This window comes from Schistocerca cancellata, chromosome 2, assembly GCF_023864275.1.
Source record: "Schistocerca cancellata isolate TAMUIC-IGC-003103 chromosome 2, iqSchCanc2.1, whole genome shotgun sequence".
NCBI lineage: Eukaryota > Metazoa > Arthropoda > Insecta > Orthoptera > Acrididae > Schistocerca > Schistocerca cancellata.
This window is the reverse complement of record NC_064627.1, coordinates 944,451,625-944,475,436: the sequence shown is the minus strand read 5'-3', so window position 1 is coordinate 944,475,436 and position 23,812 is coordinate 944,451,625. Positions and strand designations below refer to the sequence as shown.

Below are 23,812 nucleotides of genomic sequence, written 5' to 3'. Positions count from 1 at the left end.
ATCGATTATGGAGCACGGGCTTCATTCGATTGTAAGTCGGTATGGCTTCCACAACAATGAACATGCTCTTTTGCCATGGATCAAAAGAAGACGGAAAATGGCCACTCGTGTGTGCCGTGGCGACTTTCTTCGCATGTGTGATAACAAAAAAATCTTGCCTTTTTACAAGTATTTCTTCTGCTGTTTATCGAAATAGTGAAGTAAGCTGATATGCCGTTTTGTTACCTTAAAAGATGTATGTATTACATAAAACATAATTTTATGTAATTTATGTAATTAGAAAAAATATTTTAATTACCGGTATTGGACGCTGAATAGAATACGGAAAGAACCAGAAGTTCAGATTTCAAAAAAAGGTTTGAAACAGATCTAGAATGGGCGTGCGCAGTGAACGACGCGAACAAGTCGATAAGTAGGAGCAGTCGGCAGTAGAACTGCGACGAGTGGACACGTGAAGGACGAGTCTGCCCGAGCGAGACCGAGACCGAGGCAGACGGGAACGGGACCGAGGCTGGAACGAGACCGGCCGACGTGCCGTTGCGGGAACGAGACCAACCGTTTCCCGTTCCTGGGAACTGTAAGTAGAAAGCCGCGACCGAAGTGAACTATAAAAGACCGCTCCTTAGAATTCGTTCCTTGCTCGTTCCGTTCATCTTGATGAACCGTTCCTTTGGACCCGCTAGTTCGCGAACGACCCATCTCTACACCTTTCAGATGTAGAAACACGCCTATCAACTTTCGTCCATGCCACACAAATCCACTTTGGCGTTGCGATTATTTTCCGTTAGTGCATAGTAATATACATACACCTTGAAGGCTGCTAATGATACCTTCCATACAGATGCGCACTACGTCCAAACTCTTTTGGGAATCAGGTTAAGGGTGGGAACAATGAGGATAATGCAGGTGGACGCTACGAGGGTAGTGTGCGACAAGTTGAGAATTTGGGTGGATGGGAAATGTGTTCAGATAGCCGAAGCGGATAACGTGAACGCTCGTGTAACGGCGAAAATTTGGATTCGAGTCCTAGTCCGGCACAGTTTTTCTCTTGTCGACACAGGATTTATTTCAGTGGCCATTTGCGGCTGATGTCTGAGTTTCTGTTACGCCATTTGTTGGATCGCGACTAACGTAAGCAGTAATACCTTGGAACGAAGACACAGTCTCGATAGGCCCCACGATCCTGCCGCTGTCGAATTCCGACACATGTTGTAGACGTTTCTCATTCTAACACGAGGCATAACTCGATCTTCTCGTGATTATCCTACATTCATATGCGATTTCTTGCACAGAAGTATCTAAATGGTATCACTGGTAACTGCTTCGTGCGGTTGCTCTGAAATGTCAAACATGTAGTACACTCACGCCAGTTTGACGTCTGTTGCATGCCGACTTCATAGTGTTTCAGTTTTAATGGCCAGCAGAACATTTAATGTTAGTGTTAAACAATTACTTTGCATAAATATTTAGCTTTTATCACATATTACTGTCTATTTGCCCCTGACCTCTCCGCCGTCCACTTCCTCGTACTATTCCCCCCCCCCCCCTTCCTACCTCTTATCCCTCTCTCCTTCATCTCTGACATATGTGGCTTTAGTAATATGTTATGTATCATTAGAAACTGCATGAAGAGTCTCAGGGTAGTGTGGCGGATTTTCCTTGTAATGTGTCACATATGGCTGTTATTTAAAATATTTTGAATCATCTTCATTTTTCAATATCCAGGTAAAATAATAACTTCAAATTTCTTTAAATGTTTTCTTTCTTGTTTGTCAGTTTTAATAGCTACCTGTTGTTCCATTATTTTCATTTGTAGATCTAATAGCTACACTTGTATTATCAAAAACAATCAGCATTTATAATATATGCAGCTGATAATGTGAATGTAAACAAGTCTTAGCGTTTTAACGCTCAATAATATTTATTACATTACTGTTATAAATGATGTGTCAAATGAAAAAATCGAACAGTTTTACCAAGAACCTTATAAATGTTCAATGTGAGCACCATTAGTCACACGGCACACATCAAGTCTATAGCCGAGTTTTTCCCAAACGTTGCTAAGTGTTTCTTCAGTGATTGTAGCAACAGCTGCTTCAATCCGGTTTCTTGATTTAGGGAGGTCTGCTGGTAGCGGAGGCATGTACACACGATCCTTGATGAAGCCCCAAAGGAAAAAATCGCATGGCGTTAGGTCGGGTGAACGTGGAGGCCATGCAAAGCAAGCCCTGTCATTGGGCCTTGGGGCCAATGCAGCGCTTGGGTACAGTGAAGTTCAACCAATCGCGTACTTCGCTATGCCAGTGAGGTGGCGCACCATCTTGCTGGAAAATGAAGTACTCTGGCTCATCTTCTTCCAACTGAGGGAAGAGCCATTGCTCTAGTGTATCAAGGTAAGAAGTGCCACTTACAGCACGTTCATCAAAAAAGAAAGGCCCATAAAAAATAAAAATAAAAGAAATGCGGAAACATTGTGCGCTGCGCATGCGCACTGGTACCAAACACAACAGTTTGAGTTGCTTTTTCATTTGACGTATCATTTATAACTGTAAGTTTAATGTAATAAATATTATAAAGCGTTGAAACCTTGATATTCATTTATAAACACCCTGTATACAGATGTAGTATTTGTCATTATGGAATGTAGACCATTATAAACAGTTTTAATTAGTTAATTGATGATAAACAGTTTCTCCCTCTTCCTCTCACACACTCCCACCCTCACACTATATCACTCTCCCCCCCCCCCCCCCGTCTCTCTCTCTCTCTCTCTCTCTCTCTCTCTCTCTCTCTCTCTCCCTCCCTCCACCCTTGCTAAAGAAAGAACTTCTGAAGTACTCAATCGTCGAAACTAAATGGACTCGAATCCCAGTAATGGCAAGGAACAACACAAGAAATACTGTTGTATTTTTATTTGTAAAGTGACCGGCTTTTGTTTCAGGAGTAGCAGAAATAGCAGGCACACTTCTTGGACTTTCGCTGCTTCTGTGGGCATCCAATCCGTGGCTCCCAATGGGAATAATTAATATTACAGGAGGAACAGTGTATATATTATCCTGGATTTTGCCAGATGGTCAGTAGTTTTTTTCACCTATCAGTCTTTCAAATCAGATTTTTTGTTATGCACAATGAATGTGCTAATTATTATCGCAATGTGTGATGATGATGATGTTTGGTTTGTGGGGCGCTCAACTGCGTGGTTATCAGCGCCCGACTATCGCAATGTGTGTTGTGTTGTACACGTTAAATGTTTATTTAAATTTTTTTTGTCTTCGGGGTTATCCGCTCGGACAGCCGACGAGTTACGCACTTATTTTAGTAGACCAGACATATTTAATCTCATTCTCTCTCTCTCCCTCTCTGTTTCTCTCTCTCTCTCTCTCTCTCTCTCTCTCTCTCTCTCTCTCTCTCTCACACACACACACACACACACACACACACTCACACACACGTGTACGCACACACATGTTTACTCATATGAGCGTATTCTTACATTAGGATGTAAACATTTTAAGTTAGTTAGATAGTGATTTGTCCAGCCGCCAAAAAATATATGTCAGTGTGTGAACATATCAATTGTACACTGGAAATGGGAAACACTGAAAATGTGAAAGGTCAAAATCTAAGAAAACAGGAAAAACAATGACAGAGTCACATTACAAATCATTTCATTCGAAGGATCGCAAATTATGAGATTTACACATCATTTGCAACGTCTAACAGGAGAAGTATAGTAAAAGTGTAATACGCTTAGATTTTAAGATGTTTTAAAAATTAGGTGAAGATGTAAGTGCCAAGCTTCAGTTCCGTGGAATCACTGAATGTGCACAGCAACACCTTACTTGTTTCTGAACAGTAACAAAAAGAAGAATATTGACAACGCTGAGAAAACGAGAAATAAAATTCCTTGTATTTGATTTCGAGCAAATCGTTCATGAATAATACGTTGTTCTTTTTCTGTACGTAATTTGTTGGCCAATGGAAGGTGAGGAACATTTTCTAGGATAGGAAGATCATGGAGTGGGAACGCCTTCTTCAGCAAAACAAGTTTATCCCAGTCTCCGTCATCAAATGAAGCTTTAATCAGAAGTTTGCCATTCTTCTCTGGTCTAAAACATACTGTTGAAGCTTTTGTTGTCTGTAGTCCGATGGTATTTAAGAAGTTGTTAACCAAGAAAGTCCGGTATAAAAAGTGACGTAAATCCATTTCATTATGATACACAATTTGCAGTTAAATTCTAATGATTTTAACTTACATCACTTTGTGGTGGTTCTTTCTGAGCAGCAGCTGTCTCTTTGTTACATAAGGCTTTCGTTGATTTCTTGGCTCGGTATTCTTCTTTATATTTCTAAACTTGCCTTTCCTTTCTATCATATATCACTGGACACCAAAGATTCAAGTAAAAAATAACTGAAATGAAGTAAATGTACTGTCCTGGTGCCTGTACGAAAGCGATCTACAAACAGCTTACCACCACTCGGCGTTCCTTACGTCACGAACAAAGGAACTTCTTCTTCCTTGCTTGTTCCCGTTCCTCTGTGGATTCGGCAGTGTTATAATGGTTTTGGCAATGCTAGTGACAGTTGGTTGCCCGATGCTTGTAATTCTCGTGTTCAAGTGAGAGAAAGTTTTGTACATGTTTGTGTGGCGTGTAACTGAGGCGGGGCGGGTAGTACCGACCTAGTTGTATGTGGGATACTGCCTAAAAACCACATTCAGCTTATCTGGCTGACCAGCCCTTGTTGTTAATCCGCGAGTGAGTCTCATGAACAAAGAAACATACACGCTACTAAGTCTGTTGTAGATATTTTGAAGTACAACGAAAATATCCTGTTTTGGTACCAGCGGCGTTTCCCATTTTTAGTTTTCATTTTGATTCATGTAACGTCTTAATCCTGGTACGCAGCAGTTGTCCACAAAGCTCTTACAGGGAGAGGTCCCCAGCGGTGCTATCGATTTTTTGAAACTATCTATATGGTGATGTAGCTTAAGATCCCAGGTATCACACGTTGCAGCCATTCGCGCTGGTCGGCCCCCGTGCGCAAGTGATTGACGAAAAAATATTCGGAATTTTATATGACACTCAATAGCGTTAAAAAAAGGCACTTTAAGTAGTGTGGTGGAACGGGTAGCAGAGCAGAATGGCATACAGGAGATTGTGGGTTCGAATATTCTCAGCTGGACTGATTCTTCATATTTTTAAATCTTTATCGTAATTACTTCTATTTCTTTGTCACATCATTTTAATCACTGAACTTTTCCATCGGTTTCATTTTTTTCTTTATATCATTCTTTTTCCAATCCGAATTTTTGTGAATATGAATTTAATTATATTTCTCTACAATAATATTCAATTATTTGAAAATTACGATCTAACCGTTTAAAGCAAAAGACGAAATAATCTCTTTATATTTGTGCAACGATATGGAAAGCGTATTTTTGTTATGAGGTGTGCATTTTTTTGCACGGTAGTCTTCTTACAAACATTTAAAACATAACTTAAATAACTACACTCCTGGAAATTGAAATAAGAACACCGTGAATTCATTGTCCCAGGAAGGGGAAACTTTATTGACACATTCCTGGGATCAGATACATCACATGATCACACTGACAGAACCACAGGCACATAGACACAGGCAACAGAGCATGCACAATGTCGGCACTAGTATAGTGTATATCCACCTTTCGCAGCAATGCAGGCTGCTATTCTCCCATGGAGACGATCGTAGAGATGCTGGATGTAGTCCTGTGGAACGGCTTGCCATGCCATTTCCACCTGGCGCCTCAGTTGGACCAGCGTTCGTGCTGGACGTGCAGACCGCGTGAGACGACACTTCATCCAGTCCCAAACATGCTCAATGGGGGACAGATCCGGAGATCTTGCTGGCCAGGGTAGTTGACTTACACCTTCTAGAGCACGTTGGGTGGCACGGGATACATGCGGACGTGCATTGTCCTGTTGGAACAGCAAGTTCCCTTGCCGGTCTAGGAATGGTAGAACGATGGGTTCGATGACGGTTTGGATGTACCGTGCACTATTCAGTGTCCCCTCGACGATCACCAGTGGTGTACGGCCAGTGTAGGAGATCGCTCCCCACACCATGATGCCGGGTGTTGGCCCTGTGTGCCTCGGTCGTATGCAGTCCTGATTGTGGCGCTCACCTGCACGGCGCCAAACACGCATACGACCATCATTGGCACCAAGGCAGAAGCGACTCTCATCGCTGAAGACGACACGTCTCCATTCGTCCCTCCATTCACGCCTGTCGCGACACCACTGGAGGCGGGCTGCACGATGTTGGGGCGTGAGCGGAAGACGGCCTAACGGTGTGCGGGACCGTAGCCCAGCTTCATGGAGACGGTTGCGAATGGTCCTCGCCGATACCCCAGGAGCAACAGTGTCCCAAATTTGCTGGGAAGTGGCGGTGCGGTCCCCTACGGCACTGCGTAGGATCCTACGGTCTTGGCGTGCATCCGTGCGTCGCTGCGATCCGGTCCCAGGTCGACGGGCACGTGCACCTTCCGCCGACCACTGGCGACAACATCGATGTACTGTGGAGACCTCACGCCCCACGTGTTGAGCAATTCGGCGGTACGTCCACCCGGCCTCCCGCATGCCCACTATACGCCCTCGCTCAAAGTCCGTCAACTGCACATACGGTTCACGTCCACGCTGTCGCGGCATGCTACCAGTGTTAAAGACTGCGATGGAGCTCCGTATGCCACAGCAAACTGGCTGACACTGACGGCGGCGGTGCACAAATGCTGCGCAGCTAGCGCCATTCGACGGCCAACACCGCGGCTCCTGGTGTGTCCGCTGTGCCGTGCGTGTGATCATTGCTTGTACAGCCCTCTCGCAGTGTCCGGAGCAAGTATGGTGGGTCTGACACACCGGTGTCAATGTGTTCTTTTTTCCATTTCCAGGAGTGTATTCCACTACAGACAAAATAACACAAATGAAAATTTGAATGAGAGACGGGTTTGTAAGCAAAACGAAATTCAAGCAAAATGAGAAATAGGTATGACGAATAAAATATTGAGGACGAAAAAATAGGTTGGTACAACAAAAGAAATTAAATCGAAATTAATAAATAAAATTAATTAAAACACATGAACAAAGATTTCAAGTGGAGAAAGAATGATAGGAAGAAATATGAAAGCAAATGAAGAAGTTGATATTATGATTAAAATTATGTGACAAAGGAATAGAACTAGAAAATTATATTTAAATGCAGCAATTGAACAAAAATTACGACCAAAGTCATTTCGATAAATATTTAAAAATAAAGAAGTTACTGCATCTGATGCGAACCCACAACGTCCTGCATGCCCTGCTGTTATGCTATCCATAACACCACATAACCAGACTACATACTGCACCGGTTTCAACTCAATTGAGTGTCAGACAATATTCGGAATTCTTGTCGTCATTACTCCCAAACGAGGGCCCACCATGTCGAGTTTCTGCAGTGTGTGGTACTTGGGATCTTAACCTACATCATCGTATCGATAGTTTCAAAAAGTCGATCGCACCGTTGGAGACTTCTTCTTGTTAACACTGTTCCAAGGTAATTGTCGGATGGTACTACAGTGTATAGCCAAGAATGGTGTGGAGGTGTCGGCAGAGCCGCATTTACACGCAAGTTTTCTGGGCTGCAGTCTATGGACACGGGCCTGCACCACAAAAGTTTAAACAATAAAATTACTGTTATTTATGCTGTGCTGTACTGTGAGCTCTGTTATAAACGTACATGACGTACACTTAGTTATCGTGTATGGCCGTACTCTACAGAATTTTTCAGTGAACAGCTAAAATGTACGAAGGCAGCATTCACGCTTCGAAGTCTGAGATCCTTCATATTAATTCCCACTGGCACACTATCAGATAAGTGTGTTTCAGTTGTCTAAATCGGTACAGTTTTAAAATATTATGGCTGAGGCTATTATGGCAATTCACAATGAGTTTAATTGTGCGGTCGTATTGTCTTCTTCCATACATCATTTCATCCATACCAGGACCCACATACTATTTCTTTTTTACTTCCTTTAGCAAGCTCTTGACCTCTTGAAGGTGGGAAAAGCCGCATTCAGACACATTTATTCCTAAACGAGATATTTCAGAAAACGTACAAGACTCCAGAATGAGATTTTCACTCTGCAGTGGAATTTGTGCTGATATGAAACTTGCTGGCAGATTAAAACTGGTGCCCGGCCGTGCTCTACCAAGCACAACACGGAACCTATCCTCACAGCTTCAATTCTGACAGTACCTCGTCGCCTACCTTCAAACTTTACTTTTTAAGATCCTCAGCGTTTACCACATAGCTTATTCACTAGCGATGTAAGTGGTCAAGCGCCCACCAAGAGCATTTTAGTGGAAAATTCAGTAGGAAAATAAGTAAATTCATTTGTTTTTAAAAAAATACGAATGTATAGATCTTTTTTGTCGCAATAAATTACAGCATGTTTTTAATACCGAAATACTAATTTTTACATGGACATGAATGTCAAACCTTACTGTTCTTTTTTTTAAAATATAGTTATTCATAAAGATGTTAACTACCATAATGATTTCAATTCTTTTCATTTATTAATTGCAACAATTTTTTGCTCATGTGAGTGTAAAGCAAAGTTTTACATCACAAAATAATAAACCTTAAATGCTGTGTTACAGTCTTTTAATTCGAAAATTGTTGTAAAGACCAATTTGTGAGGGTTATTTATGACAAAATTAAGTATCTGTAGAGCTCACACCACAGGTTTCAGCTTAGGGCTTTGTTAGTAGTGCAGGACGGACTGCACTGTTGCCAGATTTTCCCACTCACCGTCAATGTGACACCGTACCTCTTCCCCATGCAGTGTTGCCACATTTCCTCTCTCCCCCTAAAGGTCAGTCGTTAAGGTCACTCCTTCGCCCCAAGGGCACACTCAAGGTCACCCCATCCCGTTCCATGTCCCCATCTACCTGCCCTATGAAATGTTGCCAGATTTCCCTCTCCACTAAAGGACTGTCTTTAAGATCACTCCTCCCCCTCAAGACAACCCCCCACCCTTTCCTTCCCTTCCCCACATCTTCCTTCATGTAGTGTTGTCATATTCCTTGAGGGAAAAAACCAAGATAACAGGTCTTGCGCATTTGTGATACTAAAATTCAAGATGCTGAAAGTAGGGTACATAGAGGGAAATTTTTGATATGAAAATCATAGTTGTCTGAATTGGTAGCAATTTGAATTGGCGTCTTATATCTACTAGTATGTTCGAGATAACCCATATTTCCAGCTTAAAGTCGAAGACTGAAAGATCACTTGTGCAAAGTTAAACTGGTTGAATTGGCGTTTATATATGTTGGAGATTACCCAATTGTGCTACTTAAAAATTCTGTACCTCAAAATTGAGTAATGGAAATCGGTCAAATTTCTGAGCTCTGTTGCTTCACCATAAACAATTTCGAATTCTGTGCTCTGTTATTACATATTTATAAACAATTTTTGTGTGATCTCTGGAGCAATGTGTGAGTGTTGGGCCACGCAGCATCTGCCTGTGCAAAGAGCTTCACGTCCTTCCCTGCCCCTGTCCCTATCCTGGTCATCAGCGTCCACTCACAAAGTGCACAGGCGAGGAGGCTCCAGTCGACTTTCGTTGTGCTGGGTTGCTTGCAGCAGCCATCAGCTGGTGGCGCAGCAGGATTAGGGGAAGAAGGTCCTGTGGCCTGGGTCTTGCCTTTATGGGATAATTTTGGATGCTCTAGAACTGATTCACAAGTGAAGCATGTCATTCTGAGCTGAATAGAAGAACTGTCACAGGAACAAACCTGCATTTCTCACACACAAGCACCTGAGCTGGAAAGAAGACCCATACCCAGAAGACACTTCATTTATTCTCCACACAGCCACTTGGCCTGAAAAGAAGAACTAGATATTGGAGGATGCCTAAGGGTGATTTCAGTTGTCGGTGCAGGGTGCGTGATAATGAATCCAGAGAACCCAGAAGTGTGCAGATGAACCAATTCGTTCTGTTGGGGTATGTAGTAATGAGCTTCCTGTCACAAGGCTGCACTGAAAGAATGAACACGCTGAAATTTTTAAAGTTACGATAGATTGTGCGCACTTCAACAGCAATGATAATAATTTCACACCGGAAGAAAGTTTTTAATTACGTGAAGTACGGTGTCAGGAGGAACAGGACTTCTGGCCGAGTGAATACAGGGTTATAAATACAAATTCAAATAGCGATAATGCAGGAGTATGTTTAATAATGAGTAAAAAATAGGAAAGCAGATAATCTATTGTAGCTACTGTAGGCATTATTGTAGCCAAGATGACACAAAGCCCACACCCACCACAGTGATAGAAGTTGATATGCCAACTAGGTCCACAGATGAGGAGGAGATTGAAGAAATGCATGATGAGATAAAAGAAATTATTCAGATAGCTAAGCGAGCCAAAAATTTAATAGTCAGGGGGAATGGAAATGGAGGATTGGAATTCGATAGTAGGAAAAGGAAAAGAAAGAAAAGTAGTAGGTGAATATGGACTGGGGGAAGGGAACGAAAGAGGCTGGCACCTGGTAGAATTTTACACATTGCAAAATTTAATCATAGGTAACACTTGCTTTAAGAATCATGAGAGAAGGTTGTACGCGTGGAAGAGACCTAGAAACTCCGGGAGGTTTCAGATTGATTCTATAAGGGTTAAACAGAGATTTAGGAACCTGATTTTAAATTGTAAGACGTTTCCAGGGGCAGATGTGGATTCTGACCTCAATTTACTGGTTAAAAACTGCAGATTAAAACTGAAGAAACTGCAAAAAGGCAGGAGTTTAAGGAGATGGGACCTGGATAAACAGAAAGAAACAGAAGTTGTAAAGGATTTCAGAGGAAGAAGTAAGGAACGTTTGTTAAGAACAGGGGAAAGGAATACAGTAGAAGAAGGATGGGTAGCTTTGACAGATGAAATAGTGAAGGCAGTAGAGGATCAAGTAGGTAAAAAAGACGAGGGCTAGTAGAAATCCTTTGGAAACACAAGAGAAATTTTATTTAATCGATTAAATATAAAAATGAAAAAAATGAAGCACACGAAAATAATACAAACGTCTAAAAAATGAGATCGACAGGAAGAACAAAATGGCTAAGCAGCAATCGCTAGAGGATAAATGTAAGGATGTTGTTGTTGTTGTGGTCTTCAGTCATGAGGCTGGTTTGATGCAGCTCTCCATGCTACTCTATCCTGTGCAAGCTTCTTCATCTCCCAGTACCTACTGCAACCTACATCCTTCTGAATCTGCTTGGTGTAATCATCTCTTGGTCTCCCTCTACGATTTTTACCCTCCACGCTGCCCTTCAATACTATATTGGTGATCCCTTGATGCCTCAGAACATGTCCTACCAATCGATTCCTCCTTCTAGTCAAGTTGTGCCAGAAACTTCTCTTCTCCCCAACCCTATTCAATACCTCCTCATTAATTATGTGATCTACCCATCTAATCTTCAGCATTCTTCTGTAGCACCACATTTCGAAAGCTTCTATTCTCTTCTTGTCTAAACTATTTATCGTCCATGTTTCACTTCCATACAAATACTTTCAGAAACAACTTCCTGACACTTAAATCTATATTCGATATTAACAAATTTCTCTTCTTCAGAAACGCTTTCCTTGCCATGCCCGTCTACATTTTATATCCTCTCTACTTCGACCATCATCAGTTATTTTGCTCCCCAAATAGCAAAACTCCTTTACTGCTTCAAGTGTCTCATTTCCTAATTTAATTCCCTCAGCATCACCTGACTTAATTCGACTACATTCCATTATCCTCGTTTTGTTTTTGTTGATGTTCATCTCATATCCTCCATTCAAGACACTATCCATTCCGTTCAACTGCTCTTCCAAGTCCTTAGCTATCTCTGACAGAATTACAATGTCATCGGCGAACCTCAAAGTTTTTATTTCTTCTCCATGGATTTTAATACCTACTCTGAATTTTTCTTTAGTTTCTTTTACTGCTTGCTCAATATACAGAATAAATAACATCGAGGAGAGGCTACAAACGTGTCTCACTCCCTTCCCAACCACTGCTTCCCTTTCATGCCCCTCAACTCTTATAACTGCCATTTGGTTTCTATACAAATTGTAAATAGCCTTTCGCTCCCTGTATTTTACCCCTGCCGCCTTCAGAATTTGCAAGAGAGTATTCCAGTCAACATTGTCAAAAGCTTTCTCTAAGTCTACAAATGCTAGAAACGTAGGTTTGCCTTTCCTTAATATAGCTTCTAAGATAAGTCGTAGGGTCAGTATTGCCTCACGTGTTCCAATATTTCTACGTAATCCAAACTGATCTTCCCCGAGGTCAGCTTCTACTAGTTTTTCCATTCGTCTGTAAAGAATTCGCGTTAGTATTTTTCAGCCGTGACTTATTAAACTGATAGTTCGGTAATTTTCACATTTGTCAACACCTGCTTTCTTTGGGATTGGAATTATTATATTCTTCTTGAAGTCTGAGGGTATTTCGCCTGCCTCATACATCTTGCTCACCAGATGGTAGTTTTGTCAGGACCGGCTCTCCCAAGGCTGTCAGTAGTTCTAATGGAATGTTATCTACTCCCAGGGCCTTGTTTCGACTCAGGTCTTTCAGTGTTCTGTCAAACTCTCCACGCAGTATCGTATCTCCCATTTCATCTTCATCTACATCCTCTTCCATTTCCATAATATTGTCCTCAAGTACATCACCCTTGTATAGACCCTCTATATACTCCTTCCACCTTTCTGCTTTCCCTTCTTTGCTTGGAACTGGGTTTCCATCTGAGCTCTTGATGTTCATACAAGTGGTTCTCTTATCTCCAAAGGTCTCTTTAATTTTCCTGTAGGCAGTATCTATCTTACCCCTAGCGAGATAAGCCTCTACATCCTTACATTTGTCCTCTAGCCATCCCTGCTTAGCCATTTTGCACTTCCTGTCGATCTCATTTATGAGACATTTGTATTCCTTTTTGCCTGCTTCATTTACTGCATTTTTATATTTTCTCCTTTCATCAATTACAATCAATATTTCTTCTGTTACCCAAGGATTTCTACTAACCCTCGTCTTTTTACCTACTTGATCCTCTGCGGCCTTCACTACTTCATCTCTCAAAGCTACCCAGTCTTCTTCTACTTTCCCCCATTCCTGCAATTGTTTCCTTATGCTCTCCCTGAAACTCTGTACAACCTCTGGTTCTTTCAGTTTATCCAGGTCCCATCTCCTTAAATTCCTACCTTTTTGTAGTTTCTTCAGTTTTAATCTACAGTTCATAAGCAATAGATTGTGGTCAGTGTCCACATCTGCCCCTGGAAATGTCTTACAATTTAAAATCTGGTTCCTAAATCTCTGTCTTACCATTATATGATCTATCTGAAACCCGTCAGTATCCCCAGGATTCTTCCATGTACACAACCTTCTTTTATGATTCTTGAACCAAGTATTAGCTATGATTAAGTTATGCTCTGTGCAAAATTCTACCAGACGGCTTCCTCTTTCATTTCTCTCCCCCAACCCATATTCACCCACTACGTTTCCTTCTCTCCCTTTTCCTACTCTCGAATTCCAGTCACCCATGACTATTAAATTGTCGTCTCCCTTCACTATTTGAATAATTTCTTTTATTTCATCATACATTACTTCAATTTATTCGTCATCTGCAGAGCTAGTTGGCATATAAACTAGTACTATTGTAGTAGGCGTGGGCTTCGTGTCTATCTTGGCCACAATAATGCGTTTACTATGCTGTTTGTAGTATCTTACCCGCATTCCTATTTTTTTTATTCATTATTAAACCTACTCCTGCATTACCCCTATTTGACTTTGTATTTATAACCCTGTATTCGCCTGACCAAAAGTCTTGTTGCTCCTGCCACCGAACTGCACTAATTCCCACTATATCTAACTTTAACCTATCCATTTCACTTTTTAAATTTTCTAACCTACCTGTCCGATTAAGGGATCTGACATTCGACGCACCGATCCGTAGAACGCTAGTTTTTTTTCTCCTGATAACAACGTCCTCTAGAGTAGTCTCCTCCCGGAGATCCGAATGGAAGACTATTTTACCGCCGGAATATTTTACCCAAGAGGACGCCATCATCATTAACCATACAGTAAAGCTGCATGCCCTCGGGAAAAATTACGGCTGTAATTTCCTCTTGCTTTCAACCGTTCGCAGTACCACCACAGCAAGGCCGTTTTAGTTAGTGTTACAAGGCCAGATCAGTCAATCAAGCAGAAACAAGGCCCTGGGAGTAGACAATATTCCGTAAGAGCTACTGATAGCCTTTGGGAGAGCCAGCTCTGACAAAACTCTTCCATCTGGTGAGCAAGATGTATGAGACAGGCAAAATACCCTCAGGCTTCAAGAAGAATGTAGTAATCCCAATTCCAAAGGAAGCAGGTGCTGAAAGGTGTGAAAATTACCGAACTATCAGTTCAATAAGTCGCGGTTTCAAAATACTAGCACGAATTGAATAACTGGTAGAAGCGGACCTTGGGGAATATCAGTTTGGATTCTGGAGAAATGTAGGAACACGGGAGGTAATGCTTACCATACGACTTCTCATAGAAGATAGGTTAAGGAACGGCAAACCTACGTTTGTAGATTTAGAGAAAACTTTTGACAATGTTGACTGGAATACTCTCTTTCACGTTCTAAAGTTGGAAGGGGTGAAATACAGGGAGCGAAAGGCTATTTACAATTTGTACCTAAATCAGATGGCAATGATAAGAGTGGAGGGGCATGAAAGAGAAGCAGTGGTTGGGAAGGGAGTGAGACAGGGTTGTAGCCTATCCCCAACGTTATTCAATCTGTATATTGAGCAAGCAGTAAAGGGAACAAAAGAAAAATTTGGAGCAAGGGTTAAAGTCCAGGGCGAAGAAATAAAAAACTTTGTGGTTTGCCGATGATATTGTAACTCTGTCAGAGACGGCAAAGAACTTGGAAGAGCAGTTGATCAGAATAGACAGTATCTTGAAAGGAGCATATAAATTGAACATCAACAAAAGCAAACCGACGATAATGGAATGCAGTTGAACTAAATCAGGTGATGCTGAAGGAATTAAACAAGGAAATGAGACATTAAGTAGTAAATGAGTTTTGCTGTTTGGGAAGCAAAATAACTGACGATGGTCGAAGTAGGGAGAATATAAAATGTAGACTGGCAATGACAAGGAAAGCGTTGCTAAAGAAGAGAAATTTGTTAACATCGAGTATAAATTTTAGTGTCAGGAAGTTCTTTCTGAAAGTATTCGTATGGGGTGTAGCCATGTATGGAATGAGACGTGGACGGCAGACAGTTTAGACAAGATGAGAATAGAAGCTTTCGAAATGTGGTGCTACAGAAGAATGCTGAAGTGTCCAGTTTTTTTGTATCATTCCCTTGTTTGGTTTAGGAAACCAAATGAAGGATATGTTTGGCGACACTGTATCTGGCGGGCTTCTTGAATTTGCCCATGCAACGGCGTGATTGGCTACCTTCAGTGCCACCCACAAAATAAGTGCCTTTCTAAGCGAAAAGTAGATTTACACTTAAGTATGTGTTCAAAATTGTTTGCATCGACTAAAAGGCACATCTGCAACCGCCGTCCGAGAGATAGATGAACAGGTGAAAGTGCATTGGATGGTATGCGATTGCATGTTGTGGCGATTCGACGGCGCATATCGCCTGGCGTAGTTGGGGCTTCATGATAGACTGCACCTTTCAGTGCTCCCCATAGAAAGAGATCAAGAGGACTCAAATCAGGAGTCCTGTCCAGATATCGCATTGCAACTGTCAGTAATCTTTTCACTCAGTATTTGCGTTGCAACACTGGAAGAGTGAGCTGGGCAGCCGTCGTGTTGGAACCACACGCTCCCGCTTATCCAGTAGTACCTCTCCTAGAACAACATATGGAATGTTCGAAAGAAAGTGTGCGTCCGTATTTCCATTTGACATTCCTGAGATGAAGTATGGTCCCACAATGGAATTTCCTTTGATGCACTATACGTTTACGCTTCACGGTCTTTTGTAGTACCTGAAGAAGCCAGCGTGGATTTTCAGTTGAGCAGTAGTGTATATCATGTAAGTTGGAATTACCATGGTTCGTCGATGAAGAGCAAACCTTGGAAAAAGTTGTGTCGTTTTCTAAGCGATGCAGGAAACCAACAAAATTCTATGCGACTATCGTAATCACGTCCTCCGAGTGTTCTGGTGTTGTTATATATGATAAAACTGGAATTTATGTCGGTGAAAGATGCGAATGATACTCCTCTGGCTGATCACACATTCCTTGGCTATACACCTCGTGCTGCCATTCGCCGTATAAAAGTAGCGTGTCTAACTTCTCCTCATAGGCGCACATGTTTGCACGCAATGAATGTTGAAGCAGAAATGGCCTGCCGATAGAAGACGCTGTTTCTGCCAGCTGTGCAGTGCGGACAAGTAAACAGCAGAAATGTTTGATATAACGACGGAGCCTGGGTAGTCTGACATGGGCGTATCTAGAACACAGTAGCCGATTCCGACCAACCTGTCTTTCAATTTTAGAATATTTCTCGGATTCGTTTGCGAAGAGTTTGAACCTCAACAATAACAAGGATTATACCACTGGACTCGACTTTACAAGCGCTTTCGGATGCCGTTAAAAAGTATATTATTCTATTAAAGATACTTACTTAGTTAAGGCTGTCTATCACATACCAAAGCACACGCCCATTCGTGTACTATCATTTGCCGAAAACCTCGTTTCAATATCTTGAACCGTTCACGAAATAAGAGGGGTGTTACGTCATACGCGACTCACCTTGTACATTGTAGATGTAGTTATACAGGGGGCATAAAAACGTGGGTCAGAACCTTTACGGTTTATACTTGACATCAAAACCTTACAAAAAGTTCATGTGAACGTGGATCCGAAAATCTTTCATTAGTGAGGTATGAAAGGATTTATTATTCACGGCACAAAAATGGTACATTTACCAAACACGTTTACATTTACTGGGACTGCTCGAAGTGATCACCTCCTGCTTCGACGCATCCCAGGAAGCATACTTTGCCTTGCTTCTTGGAAATCTCCTGGTGTGTTCCGTATTCGCTCAGATCTCTTTACGATTTGCTTCCTCAGAACATCTAAAGGGGATACGGGAGTTGAATACAGCAAGTATTCTGAATATCTCCAGAGGAAAAAATCCATTGGAATCAAACTGACTGATCGGGCAGGTCGTGCAATGGAACCCTTTCGTCCAATCCACCTGTCTAGAAACTGGTTATCGAGATATTGGCGAACTACCCCTGCAAATGAGGTGGAACGCCATCGTGCATAAACCACATTCGTTGGGTGACGTCTAGACGCGCAGCATCAAGTAAATGGAGCAACTTATGTCTGAGAAACTGCGGTTACTTTTGTCCAGTAAGATGTTGCGGAATGAACAAGGAGCCAATGGAGATGATCACGAGTGATTCACCCCACACGTTGAGACTGAATCTCTTTGATTGCTTTCTTATCGCACTAAATGAGGGGTTTGAAGATCCTAGACGTGACTGTTATAACAGCTGAAGATCCCATCACGTGTGAAGCCAGCCTCGTTAACGAATAAGTTACGTAACGTTCAGCGCTAAATTGAGGTGCTGCGTTTGTGTTTCCACCTGCTAGGCCTTACATGTATGGCCTATCCGTCATTTCGCACACTGATTACATCGTTGTGATAGAACGACAGTCATACAAAGGAAAACACATGCCATGACCAACTGTAATCAAGGAAGGGAGTAAAAATGCACATTTGAGGTAAATTACACAACCAGTAGTTAGTGTAGGGAATTTCTTTCATACCTCCTTAACGAAGGATTTTCGAACCCATGTTCACATGAACTTTTTGAAATGTCATGATGTCAAAAATAAATCCGTGAAGTTTCTGACACTTGTTTTAATAAACCATGTGTGTGTACACACATATGTAAATATATTAGCATTGATATCACTGTTATCAGCAATATATACTTTACCTCATTATACAATCAGTCACTTCTTACGATTATTAATATAGGTTATTTACCATTTTGTGGGATAAAGCTCGTCTGCTTTGTCTACGCAGTTATGTAAATTTAATGATTTTGAAAACATCTGAAATTTTGTTGCAGACACGGGAGACCTGTACTACGTGCTATTAATGGTTGCAATGTTTGGACGTGTGGCTATAGCAACCTGCCTCACAGTTGTGACTTTTGCAACTGGAAGCGTTTTTGCTGAAAGCCACAGAGTGCTTGGAGTGTTCTCTTGTGTAACGCTCGGCCGGTGTGTTCTTCTGTTTGCTCCCTTCATTGGAAATCTGGTAACCTTACTCATACTAAGAACAATAACAAATTTAGTGTTTTTGTGAGTTAACTACTGCCGACCGAAAAGCAAACACGTTTGTGTTAAGCGCTGTCACAGATGGTAAAACGCCTGTGACATCGATCCCTCAAATAAGCCACTCAGGTTTAGAAAATGATGGACGATCTTTTTTACTGAAGTAATTGCAATTATAATGTAGGGTTGAACAATACAAAATGTTCTCATATAAACGCTTCCTGGTAAGTTCCTTTTGTTTCGATATAATATTATTTATGTTCCTCCAATAAGACTAAGCATTTTAAAAATTTTTGTTTTAAACAAAAATTTAGCAAAATATTCTAGAGAGAGTGGCATATATATTATTCTTTTAATTCTCAAGGGCTATTTTTCTTCAGGTTACGGGCTTCTATGTACTTACGGAACAAAAAGCAGAAACCATATTATTACATGTACCATGTAACCACGTAACCATTATTATATGTACTTGTAATGCTGAGGAGATAAATTCAGTAATTGAGAGTAAACATTTGTAAATTTGCAGAACCCATTTCCAAGCTTCTGCAGTATTCTATTTCCTATAATACAGCGTTTGGAAGCACGACGCTCGGAATAAAATCTTTCGCTCCCAGGGAAGGCAAAGTTTTCCCTTGTATCACCATTTAAGTAGTGTTGTCACTTGTTATAAGCTGTTGGTATCACACATAATTTCTGCAGTTTTGTCTTTTTCCGTTGCCCCTATGACTTTTTTATGAACGTAGAGCTTTCATAATTGAAGGTCTTTCAAATGGTTCAAATGGCTCTGAGCACTATGGGACTTAACAGCTGAGGTCATCAGTCCCCTAGAACTTAGAACTACTTAAACCTAACTAACCTAAGGACATCACACACATCCATGCCCGAGGCAGGATTCGAACCTGCGACCGTAGCGGTCGTGTGGTTCCAGACTGAAGCGCCTAGAACCGCTCGGCCACCCCGGCCGGCTCGAAGGTCTGTGTTAAACTTCTTATACTGCTAATTATGTCGTCTGCTCACACCAATCTCCCTCGTAAAATTCAGTGTTTTAATAGTTTCTAGCGGATAAGTAATACCAAGTTTAATGCGTTCGAGTAAAAGGATTAGCTTAGCCAAAGGCTATTGATGGATCTATTAGGAACTGGTTGCTTTAGAGGCAGCATAAATTAGTTTTGCTTTATTTATTTTCATTTTATTCCTTTTAGTTAGGGTCACTTTTTGGATGTAAACGCTAGTTGATACCAGGCCAATAATTTAATTAAATCCAGTGGTGAAGGGTTTAGTAACTAAGTGTGTTCGGACTAAAGTAGCAGAACAGTTTGGTAAAACAACTTAGAACACTTCATTTCAGTGGGTAGTAAATTGTCGGTTGGCTGCTTGTAACCATCACGTAACACTGCCATTTTCTCTAAATCATTTTCTGTATCAGGAACCCGACTTTGGAACAATCTTCCAAAAGCATCTAAGAAATTGTGAGCTTCAAAAGATAGCTAATGGCACATTTTCTATGACAACAGTCATATATCGCATATATTAGCAGCTCACACTCTTCAATTCCCTCCCCCCCCCCCCTCCCCCAACCTTACCCACAACTTTCCCTCTCATGATTGCAGAATTATTTTAATTCTGTTCTTTCCTAACTGCCATTATTACTGCCAATCTTCTCTTTTCTTTATCCCTTCCGCTTCTGATAATCCTAAACATGGCTTCAAATCTTCTAAAATAATCTATATCATTCATAAGACTCTTTACTGTTATTATTGTTAGTGTCTATTATTATTTTATAGTGAACGTTTTAGTGATATAATTGGTATGTGTTGTGCCTGGTCAGATATAAGATAGATCCTTAAGGTGCTAATCTGGTCGGCCTAAATAAGCAACAAACAAATAACTCAGTGACCACGCTATTGGCCCAGACTGAACACCTTCACACCTGCGTAATCTATTCACCCGCTCTCATCCTCCATCTCTGTTTCTAATGGATCAATAATAAGGTTCGCTGAAAGTGTGATATAAAAGTGACCCCTATTAATGGTTATATGAGACAGGAATGTAAAATTAGCCTTGTGCAGGTTGAGGAATGTGTTTTGTGACATATTGTCACGAATCTGCACCCTGCTGCCGTTTTCATATACATAAGTATTATGAGAACGACATTCAGTTTTAATCAGTATAAATAAAAATTTTAAAAAATCCTTCACATCACGGAATAAGGCTACAGCTAAACATTAACATACCATTCTGAACGATGTTTGCTTGTGTATAGTTCTAGTGTTTCGATATTAACTTTTTTTCAGGCCGTTTTTGGGAAAGCAGTGCCTTTAACAGTTTTTGGAGCCTTCGCTGTTCTGGGAGGACTCTTTGCCTTGATATTAACTGCATGTTCAGGCGATAATGACGATGCTGTGATGGAAAGTGTGGAAGATAAGTACGTAAATTCTGATCACAATACTCATTGTGTAAGAAAAATCGCAGTAAGGACAGTTCACAATCCTTGTTACAGGTCACAAGCAGCTGAAAATGGAAAGCAGAGAGATGGCAGAGGTGAAAAGGTGGAAGAAGGAAGTTATGGTACATATAGGAGACGAATGTCTACTTAAAGCCTCACGGTATTGGAAAATTTTTGCAGTGTTACTGAGAAAAAGCAGTTCATGGCAGCAGATTAACGGCCGAAGTACTGCTTAAGTGTCACGTGTAGACAGATGAGACAAAGCCAACGAATGCACTCGCATTCTTCTAGTGGACAAATGTTGTGGAAAGAAAAATGATTATAGTTTAACAACCTGTCTACAATGAGGTTGTTAGTGATAAGATAAATGTATCGAGTTAGTAAGTAGGAAACATGCGACTGTGATATACTTATGATCTTTCTCTCGTTAAGAGTTTGCGGAACAGAAATACAAAAATGAAAAAAAGGAAAATCTATAAATGGCTACAGAAACTACAAGTTTGCAGCCTCCTATTACGTTTGTAGCGTTTTGCTCAACAAATGATGCGTACTGACTTTTAAAGTGAGGACATCCATGCCATACGTGCTATTGTTTTAGATTACAGTTTTTATATGCACGTTATGGATCTCGATACAAATTGTTAGTTTTCTGAATCTATGACAGTCTTATGAAGACATGTTTATCAACTACTGAAGGGTAACGTAACAATGCGACCGATAAATTACGAGGGTTGGAACTTTAATAGTGGCAACTATTTATTTAGAGCTCGTACAAAATAGATACGTGTTTCAAAGTTTTATTGACCTTCAAAGTGGTTACCAGCATTGTGTATAACCCGTTTACAGCGATATGGAAGTCGTAGGATACTCTTAGCATTGCCAATTCTGTTTGACAGTTCAAGCGGCGCGGTCTATTGTCCGAACAATTTGTAGCTGTTCTGAAGCGGATGCCGTGAAGTGTTTCATTCAGTTTAGAAATCGAGTTGAACTCACGAGGGCTTAAGTCAGGGGAGTGCAGTAGGTGGTATAGCACTTAGCAGCCACATCAGTCAAACAAATCAGTAACAGCTTGCACTGTACCTGCTTGAGCATTGTCCTGCAAAATGATGGTCAGGTCCTGCAGAAAGTGTCATCACTTTTGTCTCTAAGCTGGTCGTAGGTTGTGTTCCAAAAATGAACAGCATAGAGACAGAGGTGAAGACACTTTCTGCAGGACCTGACCATCATTTTGCAGGACAATTCTCAAGCACGTACAGTGCAAGCTGCTACTGATTTGTTTGACTGCTGCGCGGGATTAGCCGAGCGGTCTGGGGCGCTTCAGTCATGGACTGTGCGGCTGGTCCAGGTGGAGGTTCGAGTTCTCCCTCGGGCGTGGGTGTGTGTGTTTGTGCTTAGGATAATTTAGGTTAAGTAGTGTGTAAGCTTAGGGACTGATGACCTTAGCAGTTAAGTCCCATAAGACTTCACACACATTTGAACATTTGAATTTGATTTGTTTGACTGATGGGGCTGCTAAGTGCTATACCACCTACTGCACTCCCCTGACTTAAGCCCTCGTCAGTTCAACTCGATTTCTAAACTGAAAGAAACACTTCACGGCATTCGCTTCAGAACAGCTATAAATTCGTCGGGCAATAGACCGCGTCGCTCGAACTGTCAACACAATTGGCACCGATAAGATTATCCTATGACTTCCACATCGCTGGCAATGGGTTATTCACAATGCTGGTGACCACTTTGAAGGTCAGTAAAACTTTGAAACACGTATCTGTTTTGTACGAACTGTAAATAAATAGTTGCCACTATTAAAGTTCCAACTCTTGTATTTGTTCTAAAAATGGGAAAACGACAAACAAACAGTGGAATGTCACTAGTCAAACAACTCTTCCTTCTTTCGGAAGAAACACTAGATATGAACAATCTGTCGTTGATAAAAACTTTACACGAATGATGTACGACAGCAGTAAATTAAAAATAAATAGCAAAATCAATGGTCTGACATGACACTTTATTCAAGGTCAAGTTGCGCACATCTGATAAGTCACAGGTTCATACAACTAGAGATAGAATGTACGGCAAACAGTCTATATCTACAGTAGTCGTAGGATCATACGATTAGAGACAAAATGTATGGCACAACTGCCTATCTCTCCAGCTATACTGTGTTCCTGCTGTCGTACATAAAGAGCTTCACAGAAACGTAGGAGATAATGTTCTGCGCCAGCTTCACATGTTGTTGCGAGTGCTCAAGGTCTGTTGCAGGTAAGACAGAGAAGATTGGACTACATGCTGTCATATCCCATACGTGCTCAATGGACGACAAGTCTATGATCGTGATGGCAAGTCAGATGACCAACATATTGTATGGTGCGTTGAGCCATTCGGGATGTTTGTATATAGGCCTTACCGTACTGAAAGAGCACATCTCCCTCACGTTGTTCCATTAAGTTTCGGGTGTGCAGCCGCAAGAAATCTCCTTCTTCTTCTTCTAATATTTCGGCTGTATAACGTTCAGCCATCTTCAGAGTGAGCCGCAAGACTGCCGCTCCAGTGCTCGCTCCGTCCCTTTATACTCGTGCACCGCGCGACGCGCGACTGCGCATGCGGCCACAGATGCAAATGCGCCAGAGACGTTGGTCGGCGGCAGACACGTGCATAATGCGCGAGTTGTATCTATGACTCCGCAGTTGATCTGTGTTGGCATCAAAGACCTTGCAAAAAATGACTAGACTCACTGATGGCGCTGCAGTCGCGGGATAATTTGAACCTTCGGCTGGACGCCATTATAGTGGTTGTAGTCTGATGTGTTGCGTAGTATTGTTGTTTATGAAGACCCTGATTCAACGTTGTATATTTGTTGGGGCGTACATACAGTATTTGTTGCTCGTAATTCTACTGTCTGTATGTTCCAATCAAAAGAAGTACAATGGTGAAGAGTTGTGCAGCGATTAATTGTACAAATATATTCGAGAAAGGAACGAATATTACGTTTCACAGGTATGTGGATATTTTAAGTTGTT

At 41.4% G+C, this 23,812-nt stretch overlaps 1 protein-coding gene across 1 annotated transcript in view; it reads left to right on the top strand.

Moving 5' to 3' along the window:
• LOC126148896 (organic cation transporter protein-like) overlaps window positions 1–21,507 on the top strand; it is a 146,031-nt gene extending 124,524 nt beyond the window's left edge. The window contains exons 8-11 of the mRNA XM_049915783.1: window positions 2,942–3,073; window positions 18,139–18,329; window positions 20,641–20,771; window positions 20,847–21,507. Of these exons, the coding sequence (XP_049771740.1) occupies window positions 2,942–3,073; window positions 18,139–18,329; window positions 20,641–20,771; window positions 20,847–20,943 (551 nt within the window). The 3' untranslated portion in view covers window positions 20,944–21,507. The remainder of the gene's footprint in view (window positions 1–2,941; window positions 3,074–18,138; window positions 18,330–20,640; window positions 20,772–20,846) is intronic.
• Window positions 21,508–23,812: the final 2,305 nt, after the last annotated feature.